Source organism: Prionailurus bengalensis, chromosome B2, assembly GCF_016509475.1.
Source record: "Prionailurus bengalensis isolate Pbe53 chromosome B2, Fcat_Pben_1.1_paternal_pri, whole genome shotgun sequence".
Lineage (NCBI taxonomy): Eukaryota > Metazoa > Chordata > Mammalia > Carnivora > Felidae > Prionailurus > Prionailurus bengalensis.
In genome coordinates, this window is record NC_057349.1 from 2624009 (window position 1) to 2635541 (window position 11533).

At 41.1% G+C, this 11533-nt stretch overlaps 1 protein-coding gene and 1 pseudogene across 1 annotated transcript; one reads left to right on the top strand and one right to left on the bottom strand.

Annotated features, from left to right (window-relative positions):
* The first annotated feature begins 378 nt into the window (after positions 1 to 378).
* On the top strand, positions 379 to 1410 carry LOC122489101 (annotated as a pseudogene).
* Positions 1411 to 9524: 8114 nt separating this feature from the next.
* LOC122489133 (olfactory receptor 2G6-like) lies at positions 9525 to 10469 on the bottom strand. The gene has a single exon (XM_043590652.1). The coding sequence runs from the start codon at positions 10467 to 10469 to the stop codon at positions 9525 to 9527; it is 945 nt and encodes a 314-aa protein (XP_043446587.1).
* Positions 10470 to 11533: the final 1064 nt, after the last annotated feature.

Genomic DNA, 11533 nt, shown 5'->3' on the forward strand with positions numbered 1-11533 from the left:
CACGTTTGTAATAACATCTCTCCTTCTCCCTTATACATTTTTACATAACTTAAATCTGCAACATATATATATTTTTATAGTACTTTAAGTTATAGCAAGTGTGGACTGAAAGACCCTTATATTCCGATGACTCATGCAAACACAAGGTCCATAATTTGATTTTTCTCACATTAAATAGTAATGATTTACTCTTTATTATAATGTGAACTGTATTGGTATAAGCTATGTCAATTTCCATGAGTATATCATTATTCAAATTATTACTGATAAAGTCTATGACCGTGTGTTTTCATATGATCGATTCAACCCCCTGCCACCTTTTTTTCCTTTTTGAAGATTTCTCTTAAAAAGGCTAAATACTTGCTGTTGACAGGAAACATGTGGTAAGAAAGAATGGACCAAAAAAATGGAAGTTCTTTCACTGGCTTTATCCTGCTGGGTTTCTCTGACCGGCCTCAGCTGGAGCGAGTCCTCTTTGTGGTTCTTCTCATCTTCTATCTGCTCACCCTGCTGGGAAACACAACCATCATTGCGTTGTCCCGCCTGGACCCACACCTGCAGACTCCCATGTACTTTTTCCTGTCCAACCTAAGCTTTCTGGACCTGTGTTACACGACCAGCACTGTTCCTCAGCTGCTGGTTCATCTCAGGGGAGCAGGCAAGTCTATCTCCTTCACTGGCTGTGTAGCTCAGCTGTTCGTCTCTCTAGGATTGGGATGCACAGAATGCATTCTGTTGGGGGTGATGGCATTTGACCGCTACGCAGCCATCTGCATGCCCCTGCACTACACAGTGATCATGCACCCCCGTCTCTGTGCCCTGATGGCTTCTGCGTCGTGGTTCATTGGTTTTGTCAACTCCTCGTTGCAGACGGTGCTCATCTTTCTTGTACCACTTTGTGGGAGAAATAAAATAGACCATTTCTTTTGTGAGATCCCCCCACTGCTCAAGCTTGCCTGTGTTGACACCACTGAGAATGAGAATGAGATCTTCTCTGTCAGTGTGATCATTCTCCTCATACCTGTGGCATTAATCACATTCTCCTATGGTCGGATTGTCAAGACAGTGTTAAGAATAAAGTCAGCTTCAGGGCAGAGGAAAGCGTTTGGGACATGTGGGTCCCACCTCACGGTGGTCTCCCTGTTCTACGGCACAGGCATCTACATTTACCTTCAGCCCAGCAGCAACTACTCCCAGGATCAGGGCAAGTTCATTTCTCTCTTCTACACCATTGTCACCCCCATGGTCAACCCTGTCATATATACTCTGCGGAATAGGGATATGATTGGAGCAATGAAGAAAGTGTTCTGTAGGGATATGACCCTAGATGACTGAGGGGAAGACCATTTGACAGAAGACTTTGAATGCCAGGGTCTTTCAGGTTTTTGTGTCCTCCATATTTCCCCTGATAACTCTCAAGGGAAATTCCTTAATTCATTCTTTTATGCAAGTGGGTGCTCAAACTCTAAGTTCATGCATGCATTACAGCCTCCAGAGATGCTGATGTAGTATTCCAAGGCCATCTGCATCATATTAATATTTTTAAAAGTTTCAAAGGATTTTCCTATTTCACCCTCATTTGGGAACACTATTACATTTCTAATTGCAAAGGACAATGACACACACACCCTAAAAACATAGCAAAATAAGAATGGAAACCACCAGTACACTATAATAAATATTGTAGCATTCTCCAGCAATTGCTGGAGCCTATTGCTTATTCTTGCAATTTGATCACGGCTCTATTACAATATTTGGAGCCTCACTGGGTCACAGCTTTTTCCCAGAAGTAAGAGGGCAACTGTAGGAAAAACAAACTTTAGCTGAGAGAAAGCTTGCAAACATCCATCCTGATAAAGCTGGTCACATATCATTCTGTGGTGTAATGTTGCCATTCTGACACTGTTTTCGTTTTGAACACAATTCTTTGTTTTTCAAGTGTTCTTGTTTGAAATTAATATTTATTATTTTATTTTTTAATTAAAAATAATTTAATTTTTAATAATTTAATAATTAAAATAAATATAATTTATGTATTATAAAAATAATTTTAAAATAATTTAATTTTTATTGTCATTCCATTAGAGTTAACTTAAAGCATTATATTATATTACTTTATACTTTAACGGTACTTTATAAAGTACTTTATAGTACTTTCCTGTGCAATATAGTGATTCAACATTTCCATCATCACAGGTGCTCTCTTTAATCTCCATCACCTTTTTAACCCCTCCCCCAAGCCATCCACTGTGGCACCAGTGAGCCCAGAGAAGGGAAGGGACATTCTCAGTTCATGCATCCCTACCTTCGTAGCCCTGTCCTGGCCTTAGAATTGTCACATGTTAGCGTAACGGCAGGGTGTGCAGTGTAGGTGACTGCACTCTGGACATGCCCTCGGCATCCTGCTAAACTCACTCCTGGATCAGTCATCAGATCGCAATCACCCCTGTAAGTCCCTCCTGTACCTCCTAGTCTGCATATTTTGCCACTACTGTTTGCCAGAGTCCCGCTCTGACCAGGCTCATGGAGGAGGCAGGAACAGGTCACGGACCACTGGCAACCCTACCTTTGCAGGTGACTGCTTTTTGGATGCTTGTTTTGTGACACGGGTGAGAGCTCTCTTTCACTGCTATGGTGTTGTGTCATGTTTGAGCCGTGATGGTGCAGACTGGGAACCACCGTGTGTAGACATGTGGTTTGCAGGGACAAGGGGGGCTGGGTGTCAATGCAGAAAGGAGAGGGTGAACTCCTGGAGATCTGTGGGGTCAGGGGAAGGGCTCCCCTAGGTGGCCTCAGAGACAGGACACTGGCTTCTGGGAGGAGACATTTCCTTCTTTCCCCATGGCCCTTCCTGCTGTTTTGGAATTAAGTTGACATGAGACAGAGTAACAGGAGAAAACAGCCAAAGTTTTATTACCACCACACAGAGGCCCAATCTGGACATTAAGACCCAAAGAAATGAACAACCAGGTGGTTTTTACCCTGTTTACAGAGAGACAATAGATGAGCGTGGAATTGACAGGAGAAAGAAAACCAGTGTTTGGAGCTGCAGTTAGCAGGGAATGAGAAGTGGAATGTGGGCTGAGGTGGTGGGTTAGTAAAAAATAGCAGGTTTATTTCTACAGCCTTCTCAGTTCTAAGGTCCCTATGTGTGGTGATAAGTGGTCATTTTTACTTCTTAGACCTGGGAGGAGACTTTCATTTGGGAGATATTTCCTGCTTCCAGGGGGACAGAGGAGGGTGTGATGTCCTCCCACCTGCTCTTTCCCCAGTAGCTTCTATTCACGGTGATCAATATGCTGTTGAGGTCCACGTTGGGGGGCCTCCCTGGGTTCCCACACTTGCTCCGTTTAAAAAATTTAATTCTATTGGTTTACATTGTTGGGTGGATTTATTTGAACCACTGGAGTGAATGAAATCTATGAGGTCTCTAGGAAGTGTAAGTTCTTCTGATTCGTGAACCTTTTCTGAGAATGGTTTCAACCCCTTTTCAGGATGAGGCTGTTCAGGTGTACTTGTGTGTTGAGTCTCAAAGAAGCATCATGGACGTTTCTACTGATTGGGTTATTTGGGATCTCCATGATCAATGGGCTGTCTTGATCAGTGGCCAAAGCCTTTGACAGGGCCCCGTCCCCCTAATCTGTGGTAGCAGGTCACACATAATGCTTTCTCACATTTGTAAGTTGTCATTTCAGGCACTTGGAAACATGAAATTGTTTTGAAAGACTCTCTTTGGAAAGCTTCTTTAGTAACTTATCTCTAATGAGAACTCAGTTTTAATGTATTTAAAGGAAGCATGTTGACTAAGAATGTGTTCTTTCTAGCTTGAAATCAGCCTCTCCCAGGTTTCACCCTCCCTCTTAGAAAAACCATCTCTATTCCCGCAGAATGATTCTCCTCATAGTCTGCCACAACGTGTTACATTTTGGTTTTCATTTAGGTAGAAGCAATATATATATTAATATATTATTAAACACATACACCCACGGACATGCTTGTGCACAAAATGTGCTCCATATCCAATCACCTGTAGGCCAATCTCTGAACCCTTTTGTGAAGATGATTAGTACAAGAAAATATGTTTCCTTGAGCTTATCCTACTTAGAAGTGCCAGGCTCATACATGATGTATTTCCAATATGCTCTGAAATACAAATACATCCTAGTGTATGTGGTAACAGTATCCCTGCAGATCACATTGAATGGAGAAAAAAAAAAACCTCTTTCCAGGAGGTGGAGGGAGCAATGGCTGTTGGTAGTATCTGGTACCACTCAAGAGCTCCATGGAACAAACTATACCTCTATAGACACAACAAGCTAAGAAATTTAGAAGTCACCGTGAAAATTCTTGACTCTTTTTCAAATATTAGTTGTCTGTATGTGGATGGGTTTATTTCTGTGTTCTTAATTGTGTTCCTTTGGTGTATGTGTCCGTTTCTTGATCTAGTAACACGCTGTTTTGATTCCTAGATATTTATAATACGGTTTGAATCAGGAAGTAGGCTGCCTGCAGCTTTGTGCTTCTTTGTTGGAATGGCTTTGGCAATTGGGACTTTTGTGGCTCCATACACATTTCAGGATTGTTTCTTATTCTATCTGTGAAATATGCCATTCAAATTTTGATAGGGATTGCATTGAATCTAGAGATGATTTTGAATACTGTGAAAATTGTTCAATCTTAATATTTTTAAATATAATTTATTGTCAAGTTGGCTAACATACAGTGTATCCAGTGTGCTCTTGGTTTCAGGGGTAGATTCCCATGATTCATCGCTTACCTTGCAACACACAGTGCTCATCCCAACAAGTGCCCTCCTCAATGCCCAATTCATGAACATAGGATATCTTAATTCTCTTCAATTTGTTCCATCAACTTATGCAGTTTTAAATGTAGAGATATTTTGCCTCCTTGGTTAAATTTAATCTGACGTATTTTATCGTTTTTGATGCTATTGTGAATGTGGGATAAAAAAAATCTTTTCACGTTTTTGGAAATGGCAAGACTTAATTCTTTTTATTGCTGAGTACTATTCCATTGTGTGTGTGTGTGTGTGTGTGTGTGTGTGTGTGTGTATCACAGTTGCTTTTTTTTTTAATTTAATTTTTTTTAACTTTACATCCAAACTGGGTAGCATATAGTGAAACAATGATTTCAGGAGTAGATTCCTTAATGCCCCTTACCCATTTAGCCCATCCCCCCTCCCACAACCCCTCCAGCAACCCTCAGTTTGTTTTCCATATTTATGAGTCTTATCTATTTTGTCCCCCCTGTTTTTATATTATTTTTGTTTACCTTCCCTTATGTTCATCTGTTTTGTCTCTTAAAGTCCTCATATGAGTGAAATCATATGATTTTTGTCTTTCTTGACTGATTTCCTTCACTTAGCATAATACCCTCCAGTTAAATCCACGTAATTGCAAATAGCAATATTTCATTCCTTTCCATTGCCGAGTGATACTCCATTGTATATGGAGGATGTGGTAATATATACCACATTTTCTTTACCCATTCATCCATCGATGGACATTAGGGACCTTTCCATACTTTGGCTATTGTTGATAGTGCTGCTATAAACCTGGGGGAGCATGTGTCCCTTCGAAACAGCACACCTGTATCCCGTGGATAAGTGCCTAGTAGTGCAATTGCTGGGTCATAGGGTAGTTCTATTTTTAGTTTTTTTGGAACCTCCTTACTGTTTTCCAGAGTGGCTGTACCTGTTTGCATTGCCACCAACAATGCAAAAGAGTTCCTCTTTCTCTGCCTCCTGGCCAACATGTGTTTTTGCCTGAGTTGTTAATGTTAGCCATTCTGACAGGTGTAAGCACCACAATTTCTTTATCCACTCATTCATCTTCTTACTTCATGCAAATGTTTATGGCCATTTGGGCTGTTTCCATAAATTGGCTATTGTTGATAGCACTGCTATAAACATTGGGGTACATATGCTCCTACAAATTAACACACTTGCATCCTGTGGATAAATTCCTAGTAGTGCTATTACTGGGTCATAGGGTAATTCTATTTCTAATTTTTTGAGAAATCTCCACAGTGTTTTCCAGAGTGGGTACAACAGTTTTCATTTGCACCAGCAGTACAAGAGGGTTCCCTTTTCTCCACATCCTTGCCAACATCTGTTGTTTCCTGACTTGTTAATTTTAGCCACTCTGACAGGTGTGAGGTGGTGTCTCATTGTGGTTTTCATTTTTATTTCCCAGACAATGAGCATATCACATGTGTCTTTTAGCTATCTGGATGTCTTTTTTTGAGAAGTGTCTGTTCATGTCTTTTGCTCATTTCTTAGCTGGATGACTTGATTTTTAGGTGTTGAATTTGACAAGTTCTTTATAGATTTTGCATACTAACCCTTTATCTCATATGTTGTTTGCAAATACCTCCACCCATTCCGATGGTTGCCTTTTAGATTTGTGATTTTTTTTTCCTTCACTGTGCAGAGGCTTGTTATCTTGATGAGGTCCCAATAGTTCATGTTTACTTTTGTTTCCCTTGCTTTTGGAGACATGTCTGGTAAGAAATTGCTGCAGCCTAGGTTAAAGAGGTTGTTGTCTGTTTTATCCTCTAGCATTTTGATGGTTTCCTTTCTCACATTTAGGTCTTTCATCCATTTTGAGTTTATTTTTGTGCATGGTGTAAGAAAGTGGTCCAGGTTCATTCTTCTGCATGTCACTGTCCAGTTCTCCCAACACCATGTGCTGAAGAGACTGTCTTTTTTTCCACTGGATATTCTTTCCTGCTTTATTGAATCCACTGAAACTTATGGAAAGCTTAGGAAAGAAATGACAGAAGACACAAAGAAATGGAAAAACATTCCATTCTTGTGGATTACAAGAGCAAATATTGTTAAACTGTAGACACTACCCAAAGCAATCTACACATTCAATGCTATCCCTATCAAAATTACACCAGCATTCTTCACAGAGCTAGAACAAACAATTCCAAAATGTGTGAAACCAGAAAAGATGACAAATAGCCAAAGTAATGTTGAAAAAAATAGATATAGCTGGAGGGAACACGATTCCAAACTTCAAGCTGTATTACAACGCTGTAATCATTAAGACAGTATGGTACTGGCAACAACACAGACGTATAGATCAATGGACCAGACTAGAGAATGCAGAAATGGACCCACAAATCAATGGCCTATTAATCTTCAACCTACCAGGAAAGATATCCAGTAGACAAAAGAGAGTCTCTTCAGCAAATGACTGGACTTCCCGTACTATGTTCTGTAAGAGTAATGAGGGTGGGCATCCTTGTCTTGTTCTGATATTAGAGGAAAAGCTTTCAACCTTTTGCCACTGAGTATGTTACCACGAGTTTGTCATAAATGGCCTTTCTTATGTTGAAGCACATTCCATCTACAACTAATTTGTTGAGAGTGTTTACCATGAAAATATATCATGTTTTCTCAAATGCCTTACTGCATCTACTGAGAAAAACATACGTTTTTTTATTCCACTCTACTCATGTGATGTATTGCATTGACTGATTTGTGTATGTTGGTTTGTCCCGTATCCCTACTACATCCCTCTGATCATGGTGTTTGAAACTTTAAATGTGCTGCTGAATTCGATTTATCAATATTTTGTTGAAATATTTTGCATCTATATTTTGCAGAGATACTGGTCTATAGGTTTCCTTGTTTTTGCTTTGTACGATTTATGTGTGTTTTACATAAGGTTAATGCTAATCTTGTGAAATGTGTTTGGAAGTGTTTTGCCTCTTCAATTTCTTTGAAGAGTTTGGGAAGGATTGGTGCTAGTTGTTTTATAAATGTTTATGAGGGAAGAGGTAACTATATTTGTATCAGACAAAATAGACTTTAAGCTAAAAATGAAAACAAGTGAAAAAACTTCAGTATACAAGGGGGTCAATTCATCAAGAAGATATAACAAGGGTAAATATATGGGAACCAACACGGGAGCACCCAAATATATTAGGCAAATGCTAACAGTTATGAAGAGAGAAATAGACAACAATATAATAACAGTAGGGACTTCATACTCTAATATTAACAATGGACAAACATTCTGATTGAAAGCCAACAAGGAAATATTGGACTTGAGCCATAATTAAAAACATTTAATACACATATATTGAAATTTCATCCAACAGCAACGCAATGCATATTCTTACCAAGCATACCAGGAGCATTCTCCAGATAGACCATAAGATAATGTATGTAACAAGTCTTTGCAAATTGTGGAAAATTGCTCTCTTGCAAGTGTCGTTTTTGGTCACACTCCGATGAAAATGAATATCGACAACAAAGGAAAGCCAAGAAAAAAAAGGAAAGCTCAATTTTGCAAAGATGTAAAAATTAAATAATATGCCTTCCCCAAATCAATGGGTCAAAGAAGACATCAAAGGGAAATCAAGAAACATCTTGAAAAAACGAGAAGAAAACACTACTTACCAAATGTATGGGATGCTGCTAAAGCAATTCTAAAGGGAACTTTTATAGCATTTAAAGGACTACAGTAAGACAAAATATTCTTAAATAAATGACCTAGCTTTACTCCTCCAAGAACTAGGAAAAGACCAAAATAAGCTCCAAGTTAGCAGAAGGAAAGAAATCACAAAGATGAGAGCTGAAATAAATGAAATGGACACCATAAAACAATTGCAAATCAACTTAGAAGGAAGAAGAGAACCAGAACTCACTGTACAAATGATCTTGGATTGAGGCCTTCGAAGGAAAGTTAGGTAAGGTTCATTCGACTAGACTAAATATTATTTAGATCATAAGCACTATATAGTCTACTGGTTCAGTACACCGAAAGAAGTAACATAGCTCCTTTGCAATACAAAGCCAATCACGTGTGAATGGAACACAAATCTTTATGTGATTATTTAGTATCATACTATTCTGATCATATCGGGCTTGCTTCAAACCCATTAAAATTAAGTGATTCGAAGTACATCATGCACACGAGAGTGGAAGTAGCTTCAGGGTAAAGTCTGATGACATTTCCCATGTTGTACACCTTCTATCAACCACGCTCATATCCATCATCAGAATATAAGCAGAACCCCGAATTCTCCTCCCCCACTTCTCCTTCCAGTCGTGACTCTTCTGGGCAACCACCATTCTGGCTTCCAATACCACAGATTCATTGTGCCTGCTTCTGAATTTCACATGAATTAAAAGTAAATTTTATACCATTCAGTTCTAACAGTATGAACTGTTTTGCAGCTGGCTTCCTTCACTCAGCAGTGTGCTTGCAAGAGGCATTCATGCTGATGTATGTAGCTATTATTTGTTGATTCTCATTATTGTATACATTCCAATAGAGGATACATCTAGTTATTTTTAGATTCTTTTATTGAACCCATATTCTCCCCACTAAAATATTGAGCTCCATGGAGACAGGGCTGAGTGTTGTGATTGCTGATCACAGTCGAAGTCAGTGAAACAATGCCCTAGACAGAGGAGGTGCTTTATAAGGATTTGTTGACTTGAGTGACAACCGGGTTGTAGTCACCCAGAATCTGCAAACCCTGTATTAGCTCCCTCTGGAGCCTGCGGTTCCTCTCACCAGTCTCCTCAGCGCCCCCTTGACCTCCTTGTTCCTCAGAGTGTAAATGAGGGGATTCAGTAGGGGAGTCACCAGAGTGTAGAAGAGAGCAATGCTCTTGTTGACATCCTGCGAGTAGCTGGAGGGAGGCTGGAGGTACATGGAGATGAGTGTGCCAAAGAAGATGACCACCACCATCAGGTGGGAACCGCAGGTTCCGAAGGCCTTCCGTCTGCCCTGGGCTGACTTGATCTTCAGGACGGCCCTGGTGATGTGGCCGTAGGACACTAAGATGAGCGACAGAGGCACCACGAGGAAGAAGACACTGACCGCGAAGAGTTCAGCCTCGTTGAAGGAGGTGTCGGCACAGGCCAGCTTGAGCATCACCGGCACTTCACAGAAGAAATGGTCCACCTGGTTTCTCCCGCACAGTGGCAGGGTCATGGTCAGGGCTGTCTGTAGCACCGAGTTGCCGAACCCTGTGAGCCAAGCAGTTAGGACCAGGCGCAGGCAGAGCTGCGGGTGCATGATGGTCAGGTAGTGCAGTGGGCGGCACACGGCGGCGTAGCGGTCATAGGCCATGACCGACAAGAGCACACACTCCACGCCCCCGAGCCCCAGGGCGATGAGGAGCTGGGTCACGCAGCCGCCATAGGTGATGGTCTTGTCCCGCCCCTTGAGGTTGGCCAGTGTCTGAGGGACGGTGCAGGTGGTCAGACACAGGTCCATGAAAGAAAGGTTGGAGAGGAAGCAATACATGGGGGTGTGCAGGCGAGGGTCCCGCAGCGACAGGAGTATAATGGTGCCATTGCCTAGACAGCTCAGGACGTAGCCCATCAGGATGACCACAAAGAGAGGCGTCTCCAGCTGAGGCCTGTCGGAGAAGCCCAGGAGGAGGAATCCTGAGGAGGTGCTGCCATTCGTTCTTTCCATGGCGCTCAGTCTGCACAGTTAGCAGGACTCCCTGTTTTCTCTTGCAGCTTCAGTCCAGCCCTGTTTTCCCAGAGTGGGTGTGTGGAATCTGGGTGGAGGCCTGAGAGTTTGCACACACCCTTCCTTGTTGGGGAGCGATGGGGTGATAAACAGCCCCTGAACGGGAGCATCTTCTGTGTTTCAGGCACTGCCCTGGACGTGGGTGCACTTTCTCCCAATGACTGCTGAGGTTGGCACGTTCCTGATCTCTGTTGACTAGATGAGTGAAGTGAGTGTGAAGGAGGTTCAGTAAGTTTCCCAGGGGCAGTCACCAGGCTTCAGACTGACTCCACAACATGGGTTCTTTACCAGGAGGGACACTGTCTTTTCATGAATGCATGAACACTGAAGGTAACTGTAGTTTCTCAAAAAAATTAATCTAGTCATTCTGAGTAAGGTGCAAATTTGCACTGTCCCTTCCCTCTATGTTTGTATGCCATCAAGAATTGAAATACGTGCATCTGGATTCCCTACTTCTAATTTATGGGGAGAAAAAAATATGTTTTCTGAAAGTGCATAGAGAAATTTACCATTACCAATTTTATACAAGGGGAACAATACATTTTGATGCATAAACTAATGAACTCTGGGGATGGAGCCTGAAATCGTGGTTATGATTGGGAAGCATCTATTGGAAATGATTGAAGAATTCATCGTGCCCAGTGTTCACTTTGCAGGATGACTAAGCCTGACTAATTATCACTGACAGCAATTTCAGTAAAATGTCAAGAAATCATCAATCCAATGTTTCATTTTCTTTTGTCTCACATTACAACTCCCTTTCAAACTTTTTTAGTATAGTGGAGAAATATTTTATCAGCATCTCAGTCTGTACTTCCTATAAATATCAACCTCATAGGAATCATTCTGTTTTTTACCAAAATCATTGGGCTTGCTCTTAGAAATAACCTCCCTTCACCCTTCGCACCGTGAGGCAAGCTTAATAATAAATACAACCTGGAGAAGAGTTATAACTCATAAAGTGATGGAAAAGAATCTGGCATTTACTAGAGTCACAAACAGTC